The sequence below is a fragment of the Oxyura jamaicensis genome, chromosome 4 (genome assembly GCF_011077185.1).
Source record: "Oxyura jamaicensis isolate SHBP4307 breed ruddy duck chromosome 4, BPBGC_Ojam_1.0, whole genome shotgun sequence".
NCBI classification, from domain to species: Eukaryota; Metazoa; Chordata; class Aves; order Anseriformes; family Anatidae; genus Oxyura; species Oxyura jamaicensis.
The window spans coordinates 85722128-85747310 of NC_048896.1; the positions used below are offsets into that span (position 1 = coordinate 85722128).

The 25183-nt window shown below is 39.9% G+C and overlaps 1 protein-coding gene across 1 annotated transcript in view; it reads left to right on the forward strand.

Annotated features, from left to right (window-relative positions):
- CPZ (carboxypeptidase Z) overlaps positions 1 to 25183 on the forward strand; it is a 33891-nt gene that overhangs the window by 3001 nt on the left and 5707 nt on the right. The window contains exons 2-9 of the mRNA XM_035326023.1: positions 8791 to 8814; positions 10083 to 10457; positions 11236 to 11448; positions 13579 to 13775; positions 14727 to 14888; positions 19895 to 20053; positions 23082 to 23217; positions 24277 to 24416. Of these exons, the coding sequence (XP_035181914.1) occupies positions 8791 to 8814; positions 10083 to 10457; positions 11236 to 11448; positions 13579 to 13775; positions 14727 to 14888; positions 19895 to 20053; positions 23082 to 23217; positions 24277 to 24416 (1406 nt within the window). The remainder of the gene's footprint in view (positions 1 to 8790; positions 8815 to 10082; positions 10458 to 11235; positions 11449 to 13578; positions 13776 to 14726; positions 14889 to 19894; positions 20054 to 23081; positions 23218 to 24276; positions 24417 to 25183) is intronic.

The window sequence follows — 25183 nt, forward strand, 5'->3', positions numbered from 1 at the left end:
GGGACAGCTCATTGGAAGTCACTTGTGAGGTTTTCACCGGAGCTGCTGAGGTGGTAGGGCAGCTTGGCACCTGTGTGCCACCTCCTCTCCCAGCCCCCTGGTGTTTCCCACTGCTCTGCTCTTGGCCTCCTCCTGAGGGTCTCTGAGTTTAACCGCTGGGGATAGGAGGGGGCTCCCTAAGCTACAGTAGTAAGACCTTCTGGAAAGCCAGACTAACTGAAAAAGCAGCTTCACGTACAGGCACTATGCTTTTCTTCTCCCCAGTGTTCCAGTCTCCATAGTATGCCCTGCTTCATTGCAAAGTGGCAAAGGGAAATGTCATTGCCTTCCATGAGCTTCATGCTGGCCCCAGCTTCATGGGACCTGAGCATTTTAGTTCAGCTGCTGTGCATATTTCTCTCTCTCTCTTTTTTTTTTTTTTTTTTTTTTTCCTCCCCCTGCTGAAACCATGCCTGTGTCCTCACACAGACAGAGCTTCTCCAGCTGCTCATGTGCTGCTCCTTGACCCCACGGCTAGCGGTGCCACCTGGGTCCCTTACCCCACTGTTCTTGGCACAGGCAGAAACAGTTCAGAAGTGTGGCCACAACACCCGTGTGGGAAAGCCCAAGCTGTGGGAGCCTCGCCTGCTTGGACACATTGAGATGGATGTGTCCAAGTATTGTCAAAACAAGAACAAAAAAAATGCAGAACTACATCATGCATGCTCACAAGACAAGAAATTCCAGCTCTCGTAAACCCGGATTTTATCATCAAGTCATGTGAGCTGTTTGGATTTCCACCAGTGGTTCTAGTATTTTTTTACACTAATATTTCAGCAACACTGATCTTTGGCTACATTTAACACGGGAAATGGGATCAGAAACCACTGCTTACATGTGGAAAGTAAGCTTATATTAAAAAATAATATGTGGGTATATCTTTTTACTGTTGAAAAAGTTTATGAATGATTTTAACCTGAAGATGAAGTTTTCTTCAGAATACTTTCTTAGATGTTTCTAAAGTATGGGTGTATAAACACACAGAAATAAAAACCTGAGGAAAAAAAAAAATCTAGTGCTGTGAGACACAGCTAGGCTGTTAGAAAGACTCCATAGCACTAATCATTAATCCCCTTTAACATTTCTTGACATCATCTTTCCTGCCATACAGCTAGTTTTGGGTTATCCAGGGCTAACAACCACCATGCTCCCTTAAGAGCCGTCCAGGCCATTTGAGAGCTGTCCCCTCATCGAACCAGGACCAAATATTGGATAAGTGTTGTGGGTATCACTATGCAAGGAGGTGCTGATCATGCAGATGTATCAGGAAGTCAGCTTTTTGTGAATATGATGCTTGAGGCTGGTGGGCAGTGTCCTTGTCTGTCTATAGGGCTCCTGCCCCTTCTTGTGACTGCTGGATCTCATTTGGACAGAGACCATCTCACTTGGATGCAGCAGTCACATGTCAATGGAGTTTAATGATTCAGGGTTGGTCTGTCCATTGCAATTTCAAACCCTGAAATTTCAATCCCTTTGTTTATCCTGTTGTAACTCCATTGATTTAGTTAGCACTATTTCAGTTTTACAGGGTTATCAGAGGACACAACAATTTAGGAGACAGTACAAAGCTAAGCCAGGGCTTTAAAATTCAAATGTTATTAATATTTTAGCTGCCTGTTGAAGTAACTAGCAATCTTTTGTAACACTAAAAATACCACATTCAACCAAAACTCAACTACTTGCAGCAGAGCCAAGCATGATGTTAATTACAATCTCACACATCTAAACTAATGAAAAGATAGGGCTATGCTAGGGAGCTGTATAGACTGCTTAAAGAGGGCAGAATGATATTTTGGCAAATGTTTTGGAAAGATTGTGGAACCCAAGATAAAAACCTCAACTTATTGGATGCAAGCCTGTGGCATTCAACAGCATTTAATTTATTCAAAGGTAAGACTCTGAGGTAAGCTTTCTGTCAAGGCACTTAGAGAGTGGAAACTGAACAATAGACTATATACGATCACAAACTATAAAAGTATCACAGCTCCCTATTACCAGCCTCATAGGTGGTTTCACCTTTCTCCAGTCACCCTGACAAAAGCTTGATCTTTAGAAGATATTTGTAGAGATTTCCTGACTTCTTTGACCTTCTCACTCTAACAACTGTTTTAACACCAGCATCTCCCATATCTGAGCTGATTTCTCCTTCTTTCTCCTTAACCTTAAGGTATCTGAGCCTCTTTCTCCTTCTCAGTCGGACACTGTGATGGCCAGCTTTCATGGTTCAGAACAGATGCATGTTCAAGGGCAGTCCCATCACATGTGCAGCCCAGCATGGCCTCAGCCAATTTGGCAGCTGCTGGGTGTTTCTGCTGTTGTTGTTTTCTTCTTGTGTTTTAGTTTCTCAGCTGGTAGGTTTTCCCCCCACAACTGGGAAAACATCTCAGCTGAGGAAAAAAAAGAAAATGAAAAAAAAAAAATCATTTATAGGGTTTTGTATGGGGATTTTGATTCCCTGGAACAGCACTTACCAGACAGACACAGCTGAGGTGGCACGGGAAATCCCATTATCCAATTGCTAAAGGCACCAAGACAGTCTTCTAGACAGGCAGCTGTGATCTTCCTCAGTTTGTTTAAGGTTCCTATAACTGCAGCTCTATCTGAGTTTCATCTGGATAACCAGAGACAGCAGAGAATTACAGGCCACTGTTGAAATTGGCTTAGAGCTGTTGCCAAGTGGCAGCTCTCTGTGAGCAGCTTCACAGATTTGGGGTTGAGGTCTGCAGATTGCATGAGCTCCCATCACCTGTGGGAAACCTTCAGCCACAGCCCTGTGATAGAGGCAAGCCTGGAGGAGCTGGCTGCAATGTTATCAATGTGGGAACACCTTCACCTCAATAAAAAGGGATGCTTAACTGAATGCCAAGGTGCAGGTCAATTAGAAAGAAGGGTGATTACTAATGAACATCAGCTTGTCTCTTCCTGCTGTGATTTTTCTCTGCAAAGTGAAGGCAGATTAGGCATTAATCTCTTTCAGGTGCTTTCAGGCTTCTTTGTGTGAGGGAAAAGGATTGAAAAGAGGTTTGTATTACCACCCACATGTTGGCATCTTGCAAACCACTTACTGCCCATTTGCAGAAGCATCACTTTCCTGGGGCAGTTATAGTAATTGCCAGAGTAGAAGATTAATATTAGGAATATAGTCCTCTTCTCACAAAGGCTCTGATGTATCCAGGAAGAAAAAAAAAAAAAAAAAAAAAAAGTTAATAACATGGCTTTATTCTTCTATCTCTTCCAGTTTTTCTGGAAATCCTTTTTTTTTTTTTTTTTTTTTTTTTTTTTTTTTTGTGGCTGGGGATCTTTGGGGATCTTGTCTGCTTCTGCCCCTGCATATGTGTCTTAGATATATAACTGCTTTCTCTCCTGGGCTTTCTGGTTGACTGTTTTGACCCTGGTGATGTTACTCAGCTGCTTCATTTCTCTGCTATTAGTCCCCTTGGTTCTCCAGTCCTCCTCCACCCTCTGACACCTACAGTGTTTCTTGCTCTTGTCCTCATGCTGTAGCCAGGAGTGAGTTCTGGAGGCCAGCTGTAGTTTGTTGCTTGCAGGTGCTGTTGCAAAGTTGTACAAAATGATGCAGCCCCTTGGTATTTACACCTTGTGGCTGGTGGTAAGTTTGGCCTCTTTAATGTTACAACATAGATGGACTCCATGAACCATGTAGAACCACAGAGAGAGCAATACTAACAGGATCAGAAATTGAAATACTTTGTTTGGAAAAGCAGAGGCTTTAACTATAAACAGGCTAAAATGAATACATATGTCTTCCACTTTAAAATAATGTAAGAAAACCAGAAACATGGTGGGGGTTACTGGTCTGTACAAGATAAATCAGCTAATCTTGTTCAATCTGTCAGTCATAACAATGCAATTGTGTAAGCCTTACTGAATGATTTAGATATTTTGAATTTAAGATTGACCCTTGGGCTTATTCCTTATCCTTAAGCACATGAGTCTCCTGTTGGCGTTGCTCTTGAAAAGGCAACCAGCCAAGACATGGCACTGGAAGTAGCTGTTGAGCTCTATTGTCTGGGTTAGGGTTAATCACAGCAGCTTTCTGCTTTCAGTGCTGAATCATCAAGGGGAAAAAATGTAAGCTTGGCAGTAAAATATGTATGTGCTGCATTGTAGATTTTCAGGCTTGCTTTTGCAAATTAAAACCAGAAGCGTATATTATAGAGAAGGCTCAGAAAGCTTGAAATGGCTTTTCTCCTCTTCAGTAAGTGACTTTATCCATAATCTTAAATAGAAGCTGTGCTACTGAAAGGGTTTTTGTACCTCTGGTGGAAAAGCTAAATAGAAAAGTAAACATAAAAAATTAGAAAGGCTGTTCTAGGTCAGGAAGAAAAAGGTCTCTCTGTAGCAACCTGCCTGCAAATGGGACTATGAGAGGAGGTAGCACTCTCTTCCTCTGAGCCCAGGGAAGCCTCTGCTCAAAGAATTGAAGAGCTTTAGGCTCTTTCAAGCACACAAGAAGCAGCAACTGAAGCTTGCCAAGTTAATCTGGAGGCCTGAGAAATTCTTTGTATATCACTGCTTGTTGTTCTTACAAAAAAGAGAAAGAGGGAGGCTGAACTCTCTTAGCTGGCATTGCTGAAGCAAGCTGTGAAAAGTAGGGATTGGAATTTGTCATTTCTGTGACCAGGGACCCAGAGCCCATGGATGCAGGGCTCCAGGAGGAGAGTGTGCAGCTACAGCTCTGGGGCTGGCCTCTGAGAGATACACAGGGAGGCTCTGGCCCAGCTACGTGCATCCACACTTATTTGTATAAGTACAGGCGCTGAAGAATTATCTTTGGCCCTTGCAGAGCCGCACCCTCCCAAACATATGCAAGCATTGGCATTAGGAAACATAGGAAATGTCCAAACACCACATCAGCACACATACACATTCAAGGCTTGCTTTGTGCCAGACCTTTTCTCTCTTGCTTGTAAGTATATTAACTCTTGATAACCTGGAAGCTCAAACTGCTTCACTTGTGAGTGTTTATGTGACAGAGAAATGGCTGATGTATAGATTATATAGCAGCCTGTATGGGGCTGTGGTGGAGAGGAGTGCCACAGGCTGGGCAGAGCTGGCCTCTGAGATGGCAGGAGCTGCATAGATGTCTCTGGCAGAGGCAGACAGGAAGAAAAAGGCACGGTATGCTGAAAATATGTGGGGCTTAATCTAAGTTTAGGACCTAGGAGGAAGGCATCAGTTTTTCTGCTAGTCAGTCAGTGAGACTCAGTAGCTCCAAGTTTGTGAGAAACATCCCAGGCCTAAAAGTAGCTGAAAACATAGAATCTAAACATAGGTTTATCCTAAAAAACTTTATCCTTTATTGAAAGGTTACCCCTGCTTATCACATCCTGAGATGAACAACTTCAGTTGCCATAGGAAAAGTATCTTTTTATGTAGATCTGTGTTTCTCACCTGCAAAATAAATTTATGGTCTTAAAGGAATGTCTTTGCTAATGGATAATACCCATATTTCTTTATAGATTGCCTCTCCTAATAAATATGATAAAAACTACGAAATGTAGAAACTAGGTGGCAGAAAATCTGGAACAAGACCTGTCTGTCTCTCCTGTATTAACTTATTTTCCTGCTCACAAATTGATCCAGACCTCTTGTGAACCCAGCTACAGGATATGACTTAGCAAAGTTTCATGTCTCTTCCATCAGCTATCCATTGCTTCCTAGCACTTTTCCTTCTGGCCAGCTGGGCAGAAAAAAAAAGCATCTGCTAAAAGCAGTCAGACTGCTGCTGGAGAGCCAGAGCAGGGGGAAGCAGCAGCACCATGCCCAGACCCTGCCTGCTGCATTTGCCCTTTGGTTCACTCTGCTTGTTCCAGCTTGTTGCCAGAATACCTTTCTGCTCCAGCTGAATAAGCAAAATACTGGGACACCATTGAAAATAGGTTTGTGCCACGTGTCAAACTAACTGATGGGTATAGCACTCCTGCACAATAAGCGGTATGGAAAACTGTGTATGCCTCAGTTTCATTATTTGATCCTTATATGTCAATGAGACAAACAAAAAGGACATTTGTAGTGGGTCACAGAGATGGCAAAGGGGAAATGGATCTTATCTGTGAGAAAACATGAAGGCATGCAGAAAGACCATTCATACTCCCCAGATGAACCCATGAAGAACTGCACTCACAGCACACAACCTTCCAGTCTAACATAGGAGTAGCTACAATAGGGGTAGCTACAGTCATTTCTTAGCTACCCTTCAATGTAATGAAGGGTGCTAATTGCTAATGACTCTGGTTATAACCAGAGATAACATCACTCTTTTTACTGGGACCTGGCTGAACTTCAGCTGATCCCATCCACACCAAATTTTCCCCTCTGTGCAACATTTGGCTGACTCCAGACTTGTGTCCAAGGCCCCATAAGTAGCTTCAGGTGTCATGGCATTAGGATATAAACTAACCAGATTCCAGGAGGAAGTGACATCTAATTTGATAAACAGGGATAATACCTGGAGCTCGCACTAAGAAGGGATCACTCCTTTCTCCTTCCCAACTAACACTGCACAAAATTGTCTCATTTGATTATCCCCAGGTGTATGACTACATAGAGGATCTGGATGAGCTGAGGCTGTTTTACAAATGCCTTTACCTTAGTAGGTAACTCACTGAAGGATCATTCCAAAGTAAGGGAAACATACTCAAATCCTATGATAGAAGGCACTTCTAAAGAACCAGGTATTGTTTATTAATATTAGCATAATGAAACAGTCCAGAAAAGGAGTTTTTTATAGCTATAACATTTTTTTAATTATTATTTAATTATTTATTTTTATTTTTTTTCAGCTTGCTGATTACAGAACTTGCTGGTGTTGGAGATAGGTTGTTTTTGCTAGGTGTTATCCTTCGTTTCTTTTATGAGATAATGTGGATCAATGACAATTCATAATATAGAACCAGACTCATTTCCAATTAAATATCTGCCCCCAAGATAAAATTCCAGGCTTAATTTTCTTCTCATTATAATGATTTTATTTTGGCTAAAAAATGATCAACTGATTAGCAACACATATGCAGATTATTACATTTAAACAAATATGCTGGAAGGAGAAATTTAAACTTTCCTTGGTAGGGAAATAGAAAATTTTTTTTTAAATGGTCTTGTGAGGACAAATGTTCAATTCACAGAGCAAAGAGCTAGATGCCTGTACTCTCAGTGAGAGTTAGAAGAAAGAGCAACATAGCTAGATTCCCCAATATATCACAAGGCCCTTCAATGTTTAAAAAGCTTAAACATAATGGCTTAGCTCCTATGAGGCACTGATGAAAACAACTTTAGTAGCAGTATTTTTGTTTCAAGAATCAGAGAAGGGTAATATAGAATTGTTGGCTACATGAGCAAAAGAAGACTCTCCTGGGTCATCAAATCAAGTTCCTCAAAGTCAGAAGAGCTTGGTTTATGTGACCTAGTAAATAGAAGGCTAAGGGGATCTGACTGCTCTCCATAGACACATGGAAATGGCATACACCAGGGATTGCAGAGAGCTATTTAGGCCGAAGGACAATTCTGGCACAACAACACATGGATATAAACTGACCATGAATACTTTTAGGCAGAAAATTAAAAGGCAATTTCTAGCCATTAGATGAGTGAGCTTTTGGAAAAGCTTTCCTGTCAGAGTAGTTGGGAAGGCAAATAATTAGTTTCAATATGTTATTAAATGGATTATAAAATACAGTTTCTAGAGTGAGGATGAAGTAGTATGGGGAAGAAATATGTCCCCTCACATCCAACAGAGGCTTAATTTCTTTACGAGAAATTTACACACACATTATGTGGAACCAATGGATTTTTTAGGTGAAAATATGTAAAGTATCTTGATACATACAAGTGGACTCCTGTGGTCTTTTGGACTAAACCATGTTCCTGAATTTCCATGAGTGAAATTTCCTAGGCACATAACTTATAGTTTGTAAATATGTCTAGAAATGTCAGGGTTGCACAGCACAATGCCTATTTCAAACATAAGCCACATTTCTTATACAACTACATTTTATATATATATTATCAAGTCCTCCTATTTAAAAATGAGCCAAAGACCAGCTGGTCAGTGAGCTTGTGTGGCCGTGCTCTGTGCCTGATCACTGCAGTATGTCCTGTCTTTTTATTAAACTACATTTCTAAGTCTTTGCCTGGATGAGGGTCTCTCTTTTCTGCATGGTGGTGGGTGAATGGGGCTCCTCTTGCCAGCAGCAGGCCTGGGACCACTGGTCAGAGTGCCTCCTGTGCCTGGTGTGCAGCAACTGGAGGGACCAGAGTGTGTGTGTATTTTGTGTGTATGTCAGTGTGTATAATAACTAGTAAATATCAAGCTGGATTAGCAGAACAACAGGACAAGAGGTATGTGAGTAACTGTGATCCTGGGATGGATACCGGGGACACTGGAGGGTCTTAAAGTTGGCAACTGAGGGACCAGGAGGTCCAAGCTAGCTAGAGAGGAGACCATGGAGCCTGGGTCTTGGCTAGTAGTGAGGCCCTAAGTCTGGGCCAGCTACCAGAGAGACCAGTGTGAGTGTCAATGCTTGAGCCAACTGGTTCACCAGTGCATCCAGGGGCCAGCTAGTGGATAGACTGAGCCTAGCTATTGGGGGATCATGTGTGTGTTTGTGTGTATATGTGTGTGTACGTGGAGCTCCAGCAGCCCCAGTAGGACTGGGCAACTCCTAACATGAGGTGCCATGGATGCTGCTGTTCCATAATGCTATTTTTTTTTTTTTTCTTTATTTGCAGGTCAATGCCAAACTCTACAGAAAGGTATGATGTGACTTTTCTTGTTCTCCTTGGAAAATCTCAAAACCTTAAGTATTTTTTCATTATTTTCTGACAAGATTTCTGATGTTGATGATGTAGTAGGTCTAGCTCTGAGACAGATGATCTCTCTCACGCTGGGGAGGATTTTGCTGTTATGACAGTGGTATCATTTTTTACAAGCCGGAGACATTAGCAAAGGAAGGAAGCTGAAACACAGGCCCACTACTGTAATATCCAGTAATTTTATGAGACATCTATTACTTCCTTTTTACCTCTGAGTTGTCTGTAAATATTAAGAGCATTTTTGCTTCCTAACACCCTTTAACCTGATTTTTAAAAGTATATTAGATTTATGAGAATATAAATGTAATCACATTTATGGGCCTGAATGTCTGAGTTAATACCCAGAATGACTTTGGAATGCTTTGGGCAATGTCAATCAAACTTCACAGAGGGGCTGAAGTTTCAGAGATATTCAACTCACAGATGTTATGTGGCCAAGCAAACAAAGAAGAAAGATATCTTACTAATGCCTTCACCACTAAAGAAAAAATCTATGTGATCTCACAAGTTATTGGTGAATCCATACTCAAAGGTAAGAACAGGGGAGAGACTGATTTCATAAATATACTTTTTTTTTCTTTTTTTTTTTTTTTTTCAGAAATCCGAGTTTTCACCATATTGGACACCAGAAAATTCACATCTCCAAAAGGGATTTTTTTCTTTTATGGATTCTTGGATATTTTATAAACTCATTATGTACTGTTAATTTAAATATGATAATATTTAATTGAGTATAAGATAACCTTTCATTTGGAAACCGGGATTTGTTAATTTTGTTGTTTTCCAATCTACTTTTTTAATTAAATCCCATGTGGGCCAGGTACTCCAGTGTTTTCTGGCCAAGGATTTGCCCTTTCATTGGTGATTAGGTATTAAATTATCAAAATAAATCTTATCTTAAGAGATGTGGTTATTGATCAGACAACCCTGATGCACCAGCAAATTATCAGATGCCATTTGAATTCTGAATGACATCTACTTGCATCAAATTGTTCACAATCAATCTCTGGACTAAGCATATTTTCCATCATTTTTTCTACAAGTGGTGTTAAACGTCAAATTCATTTGAGTGAATTGCAAACTGCCTCCAGTCTACCTGTGAATAATAATGATTTTAAAAGCTCATTAAATGTGTTGTTACTTTGTCATTGAACTATTCAGTGTTGATGAAGCAAGTCATTTTTCATATGTTTACCTCCTTTTCGTAGCAAAATGCGTGGACATCTCTTTAAGTTCTTGTACTGATGTTGCCTATACTCAAACAATGTATCCTAATTTCCTGGATCAGAAGTCTCGAGAAGTGATTGAGTACAGCTCCGAGTACATTCTCATAAGTGTGCTGCACAACTTGCTGCAGGGAGAATGCAATCCAGATCTGAGGCTCCTGGGGTGCTCGGTTCTGGCCCCACAGTGCGAAAAGGACAAAGTTATAAAGCCCTGCAGGCATGTCTGTGAAAGCCTGAAAAAAAATTGCCTCCCTGCTTTTGATGCAATAGACATGGCTTGGCCCTACTTCTTAGACTGTGATCGCTTTTTTGCTGGGGAAGAAGAAGGATGTTTTGACCCACTGGCAAAGCTGAGAGGTAAGGAAGGAGGGGAGCTCTGCTGACACATCTTAACATCATCTCACCAAGGTTGACATGTCTACAGCACAAAACCTCTGAGGCTGCCATCTTTATAAACACCTGTAAGGTGTGATTCATTTTGTCCCACTTATTTTAAACAATTAAGTAAATTGTGCTCAAGAAGCTTCAGTTTCTCTCTCTTATATACAAAGATCAAGATTGACAGCTCAGCACTAGAAGTCTGGACTGCTGTATTGCATTTAGGTAAACCCTGCCCTCTGTGACAGCAGTTTTGACAGCTGCCTATATATTTGAAATACTTTGTTTAAAAACTGAAACTTTAATGCACTCATAAATTCATGACTACTTGACAAGCTCATTAAAATTATCTCATTGGTGATTGTCACAGATTTTTGTTTAGATGAAGAAGATCCAAATAACTCATGACATTTTGAATCACATCAGAAATGAATTTGATCCACCAGATTCAAAGGAAAAAATCTGTAAATTTGTCACTAAAATGTGCTAAACACTCCAAAGAGCAAATTATAACTAGAGATTGTGCAAAATATGTCAGTGTACATATGCATCAGGATTTTTTTTTTTTTTTTTTTTTTTTTTTTTTTCAAGCAAAATATGCCAAAATAACAGCGTAGGATGTTCTACATAGATTTAAGATTTTGACTGCAGATGTATTTTCTAAAATTCTACTACTGAAAAATACATTTTTTGGAAAAGTATAGGCATTCATAAAATCCTCTGTTTTTAAACACTGATTTACAATTTCTCTTTGCAGGAGAAGTTGAAGTTGAAGAAGATTTGCCTTCAGACTTGCCAGCAACTTTTATTCAGTTCAAACACCATTCATATGCCCAAATGGTGAGCACATTGAAGAAGACTGCTTCTAGATGCTCCCACATTGCAACAACTTACAGCATAGGTCGCAGTTTTGAAGGAAAGGACCTTTTTGTGATTGAGTTTTCAACCAAGCCTGGACATCATGAACTACGTGAGTTATATCATTGTTGATTGCATTGCTTGAGGGAAATCCAGGAGATTATCCATCTGAGTGAAAACAGGTTCTTTGAACAGGATATCACTTAAACTGTAAAAAGGGTTGACTCAAAAACATTTGTCATCCATTGTGTTCCTGAGTCACTGTGATGACTAATGAATCATTGCAGCAATTACTGCACAGTTGCAATGTCCTAACTTTATGAACTTTATGACCAGGGTTGACATTCCTTGTCCCTAGATGTGTGATCATATCTGTGGGTGCAGTGGTATGACTATTATTTATTTGTGCCCATCTTATAAAGAAGCTTAAAGATCTCTTGGCTTCTGACCTGCCCTCTCCATCATTTACCACTTCCCCAGTCACCTTTTGGTCTTTCCATCAAACCCTACATACTTCCTGAAACTCATGCCTGTTTCCAGTCTAAATGTAATCCTTCACATCGTAAAAAAAAATTAGAACTTGCAAGAAAAGCCTCAGGTGCAATAGGATGTTGAAATAAATAAATAAATAAATAAATAAAGGCAATTCAGCACAGAAAACAATCCTCTGGACAGAACTTCTGGACAGTGTTATACCTGTCAGTATAGAGATGAACAATATCAGGAATTTGTTATCACAGCACCTGAGTACCTTTACAATATGATTTCTTGCAACTTTTCTGCAAAGAGGAATACTCTCATTCTCATTCTCTGATTTTGTAGATTCATCATTGAGACAGTAGAGATTAGATTTTAAAACGTATGGAATCTTTCAAAAATGTAGATCATTTTCTTGGGGGGTATTAGGTGTTTTTTTCCGGTTACCAGATCCCAGCTCAAATACAACATCTGACTAAATCTGGATGGACTGCTGCGGCCACTGCTATACAGCAAGAGCCTCTGGCTTCTTCTCATCAAACTAGCTCCAACGTCAAAGTAGCCTCAGCAGCGTAGCAGAACTGAACTACATCTGACTTAATATATTTTAAGCTTATTACCTGAGGTAAAGCTTCTGTGTCCTCTGTATGCTATGCCACTGGGGAGGCAGAGAGGGCAGCTGAGCCTGGTGTTAGCTCTCTTTACTCTCTCCCATGCTGCCTTACATAGTGTAGATATATTTTGAGGTGCCTTTGAACCTGACCAAGATCCCAGATGTCTTTAACAGAGAAAAGATCTAAACTCCTATCTCCTGGTCTATTGTCCTTCCTCTCTTGTGTAAAGAATAGAAGTTTCAGGTGTCTTTTCTAGTTAATACTCCATTTGCCAGGATAACACAAAGCCTGTGAATCAGGCTTTTAAATTAAAACTGTGGTATGGCATGATAAAAGATGGTAGTTTAACACATTACCTAACATTTCCTTCTAAATCTATCACTTCATGCTGCTCAGGACAGCTGAGATTTTGCAAGACTGAGTTAGCTGGCATAATAGCTTTGTGCCAGCCCCCCTCCTGGGTCTAGTGAGGGAGGGTGGCCAGAATCAGAGATAAAGATGAAGGGCTAGACAAGAAAGGGTGTCTCCAAAGGGCATCTATTTTCCACTCTCCATTAGTCTCTAAGGAACGATGGAAACTGAGAGAATAACTGCAGGAAATCATGAGGCTATGTTTCTAATAGTCTTATTCCAAGCCTATTTAGCCTAAAAGCCACTTTTTATGCATGACCTAATTTCTGTTCCAAATAAATGGGTAATATATTACACATCTGCAGGTCATTTCTAGGATGTGTGACAATACAAGGCATTGAAGCTGCCCAAGGTAAGAGAGAGTGCCAGGAGTGTGTTTTGTTCCTTCCCAACCAGCTTGACATTTCTGTTTGCAGCATTTTCTCTTCGCAATTAATGATGAGTCCAGCAAAAGCTTAGAGCAATGATTACCACTTGAGGTTTGGGATCCTGAAGGTATTTATTTATTTATTTATCTATTTATTTATTTATTTCACACATCCAGAAAGCTTTTCAAATTGTTGCTGAACTGACTTGTAATGAAGTGAAATTCATCTGGAACTGGTGTACTGCTTACAGCAGTGTATGCATTATATTAGTGTAAATAAAACTTTCATCAGTAATCTGTCTGTGTTACTCGGCTTTTGGAAGCCATCCAGACATAATCAAATTAACACATCTCATTACTTTATATTCCACAGTCAAGCCAGAATTTAAGTACATTGGCAATATGCATGGAAATGAAGTTGTGGGGAAAGAGCTGCTGATATACCTTGCACAGTATCTATGTTCGGAATATCTTCTTGGGAATCCTCGCATCCAGACTTTGATTAATAACACCAGAATTCATCTCCTGCCTTCACTCAATCCGGATGGATATGAACTGGCTGCAGAAGAGGTAAAAGACTTTTTATAAAGAAAAGTTCAGTGTTTCCTATTTATAAAATTCCCTTTTGGAAATGAGAAACTGGGAGTGAAGCATCATGTATGGGAGGGAGTGTTAATAACCAGCAGCTAGGCTCCCAGGCTGCTTTGGTGGTAGGTTGCTTTCTGAAGACAATGTGAACCGACCTAGAAATCAACCAGAGCTATGTTTGTCATTTCTGCTCCCTGCATGCATTGACGTGGGAATGACTGTGCTACTTTTTCACACATTTAGCACTCTCTGCTATCAGCTCTAGAACAGGATGCCCACTGACTCATTTTAATGACTTTTAAATTAATTTGCAAGGAAATGCGATTTAATACTGTGGAATAGATATTCTTCCTCTTGTAGAAAAGCAGGTGTAATAAAATGGGAATATTTCCTGTACTATTGAGTTTTCATAAGGATGGCAGTTTTCAGAGATCAGATGGTGTCTGAAGGAGACATACAAGAGCAGCACTTTTATTATATGTTATCTGCCATTCCTCTTCTTTTCTTCTCACTTCTATCATTAACATCATTAACATGAAAATAGGACTTTTTTCTGAGCTTCTTGTGTGGTGAACTCTATCTATTAGAATGATATTTGGGGTTTTATGTTCTGCCTGATCTTTTCTTGGAGTGAGAGCTGTATTTTATTTTTTTCCCACTTTTCTTCTCTAACCCACCCTGCATGCTGCTCTGAGTTGAGTAAGAAACTGCTGTGTTCCTCTCATGAGTCAAATCACTGGTGAGTGAAATGATTCCTGTATACTAGTAAGTGTGATCATGGGGATAAAAAAATGATTTATTTAACTTTACAGACATTTCTAGCTTGTCGTTTAAAACTTGCTGATTATAAAATGACATTTTAAACACTTTTTCCACAAAGTGACATTTTGAGAAAAGAAGTTATACTGAACTTGTTTCTGTATTCCACATTAGGGAGCAGGTTACAATGGATGGGTCATTGGCCGACAGACAGCTCAGAACTTGGACCTGAACAGAAATTTCCCTGATCTGACATCAGAGGCTTACAGGAGAGCTGGAATTCGTGGGGCACGCCTGGACCACATTCCCATTCCACAATCCTATTGGTGGGGTAAGGTATGAATTATAAATTTTATAAATCACATTTACTACAGAACAGTTCAGAAATTAAGATTTTGAGATTTTTTTGGTTTGAAGTTATTCTCTCTTAATAACATTTTATATGTAGGACTAAACTGGACAGACTAAGAATTGACATAAAATAACCTGGTATATGTCTGGCCAAAGAGGCGTCACAAATCACTGGGAAAATTTGTTGATAATCTGGATTCTGCTATTTTAAATTAAGAATAATAACAGGAGGAGCCAGAAGTGTGTAATGATTCAATTTTAATTATTTAAACATTGAAAGGCGTTTTTTGGGGACTTGGGTCTCATTTCATTAAGTTCTGCACAGGTTTGATGCAATAGTGGTTTCTGCCTTGGAAACCATAAAAAGACTTCATGTGAAGTCATGTGGCATGAAATTTCCACAAAAACAATGGTTATAAATGGCAATAAACATCTGGGGCAATGGAAAAATCCGGTTGGTTTGCAATGGTTTTGGAAGGGTGAATCACTGCCACCTCCAGTCTCAGGGAGCAGGATGGAGGCAGCACTGCAGGACGTCATTCTTATTGTCACTAAGCTTTATGTTGTGTGATGTCCAGGGTTCCTGTAGGGAACAACTGTTTCGGTAGCTGTATTCAGTGGTAGTAGATTTGAGAGACCATATTGCAACTCTCTAGCGTGCTGCAGGGGATCTCATCTAAGGGCTGTTCTAAACCCCATGTTATATGGGTGGTAGAGGAGTGGTTGGACCAGATGATCTTGGAAGTCTTTTCCAACCTTAAAGGTTCTATGATTCTACAGTTCTATGAACTTGCTGCCACTAATTTCAGTTCTTGCCAATATTTGTGTGGCTCAGCCATCAAGTACTACCTTTATGCCTGCACATAAAGATATAGATGATGAGTCAAACTGTGTCTGTAACATCTTACCAGACTAAGTCCCTTCTTTGAATGGCCCTTTGCAGAATCAGTAATGAGAGTGCCAGTTTCGTGGGAGCTCTTTCATGGGCTGTACTCTCCCCTGAGGTATGTGCAGACAAGATACAGAAGTGCCTAGCACAACTGGAAAAGTAATTGAAAATGCATTTGCTTTTCCATAGAGGTGTCCTGCTTTTGCCATTTAAGTTTGGATGTAGCGGCTGGGCAGAAGACTTTGAGGTATGAAGGAAGGGATGGAGACCTCCCTCCAGCCATAGGCTTTCTCACTGCAACCAGTGTTGCAGAGTTGAAGGCCCAAGAACTACCAAGGAATGATAAAGGTTTCCTTTACCCCTCTTTGAGCCAGTGCCTGGTGTAAGCTGTGAGCTTGTCCCATTTTGTGCAGCCCAGAGCCCCCATAACTCTTTCGATTTCATAGCTCTGCCTTCCCTGTTCTCTCCTCTGAGTTCTTCACTCAGAGGCTGGTGAGGCCCTGGAACAGGTTGCCCAGAGAGGCTGTGGATGCCCCATCCCTGGAGGTATTCAAGGCAAGTTGGATGAGGAACATAAGAAGATCTCTCATAAGAAGCTTCACCTTCAGGCAGACAAACCCATGTCTCTTACAGAAGTTGGCTTTGTGCATGCAAAAGCATTAGATTGTGCATTTCAACAGCAGGCTCTCAGCTTTCATTTACTTGATAGTGTTTATTACCTGCCTTATTAAAGTAATTATCTGTGTATTGCAGGGCATTGTATAAAGATTAGAAAATGGAGAGTGAGGTCTTAGCCAATCCCATAAAGTCAGGAGAGGTCTGACCTCTCCATAATCCTTGTTGTACAGTGTTTTTTGTTCCCTGCTATTATGAATTATTGTAATAACTGGTCTGAGAGCTAGGACTGAGAGACTTCAGGCTTCATGTGAGATGAGTTCAGTTAAATTGGCTTGACTCGGGATTTGGAGGTTTGTGCCAGTGGAGGCTGGAACAGTGTTTAGAAAAATGAGTCTGGCTGTTTATAAAAGGGAGAAAATAAATCTCTGAAAGCCATGGAGACAGTAACTAATTGCACTATAATTGTCATAAATGAGATTCAGGTTTAAAAAGGGTAGTGACCATTCACTGTACTCATGCCCAAATAATCTAGCTGTTTTCTAATTATGTTCCAAATTGTTCTTGTGAGATGGATACCTTAAGACTGATCTCCTCTGACTGAGAAGCAAGAACCCTGGTGAAAAGGAAAAAAGAAAAAAGAAAAAAAAAAACACAGAAACCACAATAAAATAAAAGTTTATGAATTGTCAAAGGCCAGAGTGACACAGATAGAATCTGACATCATCTGATGGATCTGAACCAAGATAAAAAAGGGACGTGCACATTTCAAAACCTTAATCACGGTACACAAAGTCACTGAAATGCTGTTAGGATAAAAATAGTGGCATTGATATTACTGTTTTTCCACAACATTTGCTTCAACAAGTCGTTGGCTCTGTGACACAGCAGTGTCTTGCAGCTTACGCAAGTACCTAGCAAGCAAGTTGGTTAATCAGGGGGAGGGACTGAATGTTGGAACTCTTTGAGTCAAACTTTTTATTTTACCCTTGCCCACTGAGTTGCAGAAACAGTTTAAAAAACTCTTACTGAGACCTGAGAGCACTGTCTGAAAGCACATCTCTTTCTGGCTTCAAGCATGCCCTCTCTGGCCAGGCTGCTGCAGGTGGGGCAAGGAGCCACTGAGATTTTGGGGCAGCTTCCTCTGGGAGATCCTTGGTGCTGTGGGGCTGGGAGAACATGGGCACAGAGCCAGCTCTCAACCACCCCACAAGCCCCCACACAGAACCAAAAGCGAAGGCGGTGCTGCTCACAACCCCTCACAAGCCATCTGGGGTCTTTTGCTCTTCAGAAGAGATGGACTCAAAGGATAAGCACAGTGCTTTCAGGGTTCATGTGGGAGTGGCTGGTTCAGTCATATATTCCCTCACGATGAAGATTATTATTGGACTATCTCAAGGCATTGTACAATACTTTGAACTCAGCAGGTAGCATTTTTGAGACACTGCCAAGTTCATTGTCATGAAGCCTGGTGGGCTGTGTCCTTCTTCCACGTCTGATGTTCAGGTAGGTGTGCAGGACTTAAAAAACTGCAGAGGATTACCGTTTCCTTTTGGAGTGCCTTTTATCTGACTTTTCAAAATGTTTTTCAGGTTATGCCCTTCCTGGAAACTCTGTGTCTAATCTTCACAATTATACAAAATGCCTTAGTTTTAGGGTTCTGACATGCAGAGTGTAGTTATGAGCCCAACCAAATTCTCTGTGTTCCTCAGTTGGTTGTTACATCTCATCTCAAATTTAAATTGCCTCTTTATAGTACCAAGGTTGAAAGGGTTGTGACACACAGATTCAGAGGCTGCTATGAGGCTGATAGATAAAATGGATCTGGTCTGATTTGCCTGAGGACAAGTTGTACAACCTGGCTTGTGTACATATGCTGACCACAAGCTACTCATTTCTTAATGATTTACCTTGAGCAGTGTACCTCAGGTTCCTATTACTTCCAATACAAGGTACAGCCTTGTCAAATAGCACAGCTAATGCACCCAAATCATGTGCAGATGAACATGGAGCTATGAATGGCTGAATAAAGTAAATGGCTATAGAAAGGTGTGATTTACTAGTGTGGCTATAATTACACCAATATGTGTAAAACTGCATTTAGACATGGCTTTTCCCTGAGATCCTTTGCTTTCTAACTCATATGGGGAGCACATTAGTGATGCGCCATTGCTTCACAGTGGTGTTTCTGCTCTGCTCCTAAGTTTGTGCTACCCATTGTGTCCCCAAAACTGTGATCTGCCTGTGGAGCAGAAGAGGGACTGATCCAAAGAAAACAGGAATTGCTGCTGTTGTAGCCCTAATCTTTAGCTCTTTAGGTTTTGTTTGCTTGCCTTTCCAGGCCTGTTGTTGTTTGGAGTACATGGCACAAACTTTAGAGACACTTGATTCACTGGCACTAGTTGTTAGGCATGTGAGGATCCTGTCTGACAGATTTCCTAATGATAGCTGGAATGAAAGCAAAGGGTGATGTGCATTGCTAGCAGCCCTATAGAAACGCTGAAGTAAATGCACCATAACAAACCTTGCTTGTTTATTTATTTACTCATTTAAACCTGCCTGTCCTCACTTGTGCAAAGCAGAGTCTGGATTGGCAACACTCTTTTTCCCCGCTATCTTCCCAAGTGACAAAGAGCCTCACCTCCTCCAAGGGCACTGGCCTGCGGGCTTGCAGGGGCCGGCCACCAGATGACACTGTTACCCCTTAGAATTATCTGACTCCGGAGCAGGTCCGGGAAATCCGTCCTAGGAGCCAAGCAAGATGGGCAAGTTGGGCGCCCCAGTGCCGCCGGGGTCCCGTCCCCACTCCATGGCAGCTGTGACTGAGCACAGGCAGCCAGAAAGACAAATTTTGTGACCTATTTGCAGCAGTTCCCTGCGAGTAAACTGCAACTGTTGCTGTGCTTGATATCCATTAGTTTTCATTTATTTGCTGATGAACCTGGACCAAAGGATGGTAAATGAGACAATGCTTTTCCAACAAGTGCTGAGCATTACAAATTGATCTCCATGTCCCATTTTATCCATCCAATGTCAATCCTGCTGATTCAGAAACAAAATTAGAAAAGGGGTCTGGCTTGCAAATAATGGTATACCACCATGGTTTTTCAGGTCTAACATAAGTCTGTCATCACTTTAAACTGCTGAAAATGTCACAATAATAATAATAATAATAATAATAAAGTTATTCTTCCATCAAAGTTTATACGTTTTTTTTCTCATCTTTTCCAAAGTGATTGCCTCTGGCTTATGGGGAGGTAGGAACAGTATGTCTCGTCTGTTCCCTGGAGCAAACTGCTTCTCTTTCCCCATTAACATTTGGGATGGAAGAGCCGAAGAGACACATCTTTCTTCTTCCTAATACACTCCCTTCCTCCCTTCTCCACTGGGCTACTGGGCTTCATCCTGCTCATAATCAGAGCTGAATGATCAGTCGTGACTTTTTTTTTTTTTTTTTTCTTTTCTTTTCTTTCCTCCTGGATTTCAGGTAGCACCTGAGACTAAAGCAGTCATGAAGTGGTTGAGGTCTATCCCCTTCGTGCTCTCTGCCAGTCTCCATGGGGGTGAGCTGGTTGTGACCTATCCTTATGACTATTCAAGGCATCCCCTGGAAGAAAAAGAGTTCTCCCCTACACCTGATGAGAAGGTAAGATTTTTTTGTAGGGTAGGTATATGATATAGTTTTCATACATGGAACTGTAGGAACATTTTCTTCTAACACGTAACAAACTTAGATTATTTAGATTTTATACATATGTATATAGTTATCTATGCATTAAATATACAATTAATCATATGTTTCTATATATATGCATGTATAAATATATATGTATAATATGATTTGTACAGTTACTTCATTTGCTTTAAAATATATGTTACCAGCTTGATTGGTAAAGATTTACCCATGTTTTGTGAGACCAAATATGATTTCACAAGGCACAGGTTAGGAAAAGTCAGGATTTTACTATTGAAAGTGTGAAGGTTCTGCTATTTTTACCACTGATTCCAGGAGAGAAGAAAGAAACCTTGTCAGAATTCATATTTTCTGATGAAATCTATAGAAATAAAAAGGCTGACTGCCATATGGTGGCAGCCTTGTAACATTTATTCCAGGTCAGATGAACAGCAGTGGTTTTCCTCTCTCAGGTTTCTCAGTTGGGATTCACTGTAAATCTTCTGTGATTTTTTTTGCCACCTTTCCTATTTTCCTTTGATTTCCTCAATCTAATATTCATTGTTGACATACCCACTAGGAAAACAGCCGGCTCTCTAGCTTTCTAGCATATGTTAAAATTGTCCCTGACCTCTTAAGGGAAAGTGGTTTCTTAAACAGAGAAAAGCAGTTGAAAATCATCAGTAGTTGATCTTTGACTTGAAGTATCTATTTTTTTGAGAACATCTCTGGGTTGAAACTCTCTGTAAGTGTCAGTCCTCACACGCATTTATTCAATATTTAAATATTTGTCACAATTAAACATTTTCTATATCAATTCATTTCTTCTGAGCTGAACAATATCTACTGATTAGTGAGTAGCTGAAAAGCCTAGAAAGTAGTTACAAATTTTGATGTTTAAAATGTACAGATGAGGGCTGGGAGTGTTCTCAATTAAAACCAACTTTTCAAGTGAGTCAGCATAAGAACCTTAACAACACTACCAGTATCACTTTAACATTTGTCCAGAAAGTTATAAAATGTGTACCTGTTAATTGACCTGTATTTAAGTAACGTCATCTGCTGCTGGGGAACTGGCATCCTGAAATACTGCAGTTTTAACTGCCATACATTAGCTGTAACCCTTGTTCTGTGTGCTGATCTGCCAAATTCATCATGCAAGGGGAAAAAAGGAAAGTTTGTACCCTTGGCTGCAGCCCAGGGTGAAATGCTGAAGTGCAGATAATGGCCAGAAATTCAAAAGCCAAATTCTGCAAAGTACATTCAAACCAGATTGCCCAGCTTGCAAAGACTCCTGGATGCTGCCACCTCCCTGTGGCAGTCTCTCTTGATGAATTTTTGGTATCATGGGGATCCTCTTGGCAGCAGCAGATTTCAAGCCTCTTTAACCTTAACCACAGCCTGGTATGGTTACTGCTGGTACCATGGAGTCTCAAAACTGTTCCATGTCTTTCCTCTTACATTCTTGCATCTGGTTCATCTCCTAATCCAGAACTTTCAATTTTTTTGGCTTTTGTGGAGATGGAATTTTCTAGCAGGTTTTTGTTGCTTTGTGTTACACAAAAGTTACGTTGATGCTTATGTTCACAGGGGCAGAAAGGTAGATACCAAATCAAGCTCAATCCCCCTGGCAAATGGAAACACTCCCTTCCCTCTGCTCCCAAAAAATAACAAATTGTGAGAGTCAGTGCAGTCAGAATGCTGGCCAACATAACAATATGTACCCATTTTATCAAATGAACATCACACTTTCAAAGTCACAAGGATTCCTCTGTTTTCTGCCTTTGTGTTCTTCTATGTAATGCCCAAACATTTGAGTTTTTTGAAGTCATAACTTGTCTGTTCATCAGGAGAAAAAAAAAAAAAAAAAAAAAAAAAAAAGGAAAACTGCCTTTACACTTAAACAACACTGTTTATACCTTTCCTTGGTTAGCTACCTGATCCCATAATTAGTCCAACTTTGTGATTATTGAATAATTCCTCAATATTACACCAAAATTATATGTATAGTCATTTTGGTCTCCATACAGCTTCAAGCATAAAATCTTAGGCCACTTGCAACAATAGGATTTTAGCCACCCAACAGCTTGCACTTGTTGTCTTAAGAAATGTGCAATGAAAGCTATGACACTGAGCTGATCTAGTAGCATCTGACAATTGCTGTCATTTTAATATTGAAGTCTGGAGTTATAGGTTTTGTAGATGAGATCTGAATAAAATAAAAAAGGAGGGTATTTCTGTTCAAATTCATAATAAACATCGGAGAAAATGGCACAAAATAGATTCAAAGATATGGTTTCCTCCTATCACTGCTGTTTCTTCTGTCTTCACTTCATGTACCCATCACTTTTCCTTTCTGGGTCGTGACTCATCTGCTCTTCATCATTACTAACACTCTTAGGAAATCAGTGGTGACATCCTCCATCACCACATCCTAGCCTTCACCTTTTTGGGGATGGCTTCTGCCCCACAAAGAAGTGACTGTCATTGAGATCAAACTGGTAGGTTGTCCTGCAAGAGAGATAAGTGCAAAGCAAATCAACGCTGTCTATTTTAAACATCAGCAGCCAATGCAAAGATCTGGTGGGGCTGAGGCTGGTGTAGGTGTTTCTGAAAGGGTAAAAACCCCAACAGCTAGGAAATAATGGGGAGAGCTAATTTTGGCTTTTAAACCCATGACTTTAAGTACAACAAAACAAGCCCGCTACTTCTGCTCCAGGTACTTTGAAGCCAAGTATTACAAAATCAAGAAGTATTCAGTGTTATTTCTGGCTAAATACATTGGATTGCAAAGAAGCACCTTGGATAATAAGGCATGTGAAAGCTTCCTGGTGGAATATCCTCACACAGAGGTTCTCCTCTGCCATCAGCCTCAGGGACACAGAGTGGCTCATTGTCTGGGCTCACAACAGCAAGACTTACTAGCAACAACATCAATGACTGAAGGCTAACATATTTACTGTTTGCAAAACCAAATGTATTTCAAACTCTTCTGTTACAGATGTTTAAAATGCTGGCAAAAGCCTATGCAGATGCACATCCAGTCATCTCAGACCGATCAGAACTACGCTGTGGTGGAAATTTTGTAAAACGCGGAGGTATTATAAATGGTGCTGAGTGGTACAGCTTCACTGGAGGTAAAACCACTTTACCATCATATCAAGTGAGGTAAAACCTCTATATGACCTTTCTGAGACACAAGGGTTTGGCAGGATAATTTTATTCATATCAATTTATTTTAGGTCAGATACTTGCAAAAAGTAACCTGTTAGGGATTTAAGTAGCAAAACGTATATTGGTAGCAGCTATTTCCAGATACCAAGGGACATATTCAGCCCTGATAAGATCTGAGAGAAGTTAAGCTATACAAGAGTCAAATACGTTATTGCATATATAAGATTCTTCTAGTTTTTAAATCAGAAAAGTTTAAATAAATACCTAATGCATTGCTATCATTCCTTAGCAGCATGAGTTTGATTCCATCTTTCAGACTTGCATTCTGCTTCATGCAAGTTCTGGTTTTGTTTTCAAGCTGTTTATATATATATATATACATATATATATTTAAGTATAAAAAACAACAAATATTAACATCTGATTAATTTGTGCTTAAGTTGCTAATTTGATTTCCTCAATAGTAGTATTTGATTTTCTTCAGGATTTCATGGTGAAATGAAATTTCATATTCATAAAAAATTCAGAAGTGTTTAAATCATATTTTCCTATTAGACTCAAGCAGCTCCCAAAATTATTCTGTTGAAACTGGGCATTTAGGAAGCTTTGGGGCATGAGGGACAATCAGGCTTAAATATCTTAGGCTTACATTCTTCTGAAAATTATATCCAATGTCTTTTGTGTAGAAACAGTTTTGAACGTACTAGTGGCAAAAGGTCATCTCTCTACTGGTGACTTTTGGCAATCACCTCTGATGCAGCTGATTATCCAATTACTGTGATTAGCCAATCCTTATATTTCTATTGCTGTTTCTTGGTCAGGTAAATAATAACTTAAAATGATGCTTTTTCACCTGAAAGAAGTGTCATGGTCATTAGTTAATTCACAGTTGAAACGAGTAATATTCTGAATTTGTAGAATAATTTATATGCATTGGCCATTGCATTGAACTAACTGCAACAGCAAAATTCCAGTTAGGGTTTAAAGGGTTTTCCATGATCTCTTTCTTTTTAAACGTGTAGGTATGGCAGATTTTAATTACCTTCATACAAATTGCTTTGAAGTTACTGTGGAGGTAGGATGCGAAAAGTTTCCTTTGGAAGAAGAACTGTTTACAATCTGGCATGAAAACAGAGACGCCCTTCTGAACTATATGGAGATGGTATGGCTCTGCTTTTACAGACCTTAGTGCTTATGGATTTGTTATTGTTGTTGATATTCCTTTCTTTGCTGTTTCACCAGTTAGTTATCACTGAGATAGCACTGAATCAGTCATCACATTTCACCCGCAGGTCTGGGGCCTCTGCTTGTCTGACAGGACACACAGATAATATTTTAGTTGTCTTGCAGGAATGATTGAGCTTAGGGACTGTAAAGGACTTAGAAACAATTCAAAAGAAAATTGTTTGTAAATACTTTTTGCAGTATTACAAATCAACTTTCTGAAATTTATTGTTAAGAAAAAAAAAATCACATATTCAGAAAATTACAAATCATTCTTTCTCTTGAAGAATAAACCAAGAGCTACCTTCCAGAAAGCTTCTGGGAACTTTTCCATTTTCATATTCCATGTTCCTGGCCTTAAACACACTGTACAAGAGCAGGAGTTGAAGATTTGGTTGTAATGGGGAGGTTATAGTCATCTTACTAGAAATGCTGTTTACTCACTTTCCAGCTCTATTTCTTGATATTTAAAAAGATTGGAGGTCTCATCTTCTAAAGAGACAACTGTATGCCTGTAAGCATTAAACCAACCCATTTTAAAGTAATATTATTTTAATAAGAAGTTTGAGCTCAGCGAAAACAAATACCTCACTGACAATAAGTAAGTGAACACAGAAGCAGAAGTTGCTCATCTTTCTCTCAGCCATTAGTAGATTAGCTTTCTGCCATGCCTTATTTTGATAGAGTATGCAGTAATTTAAAATT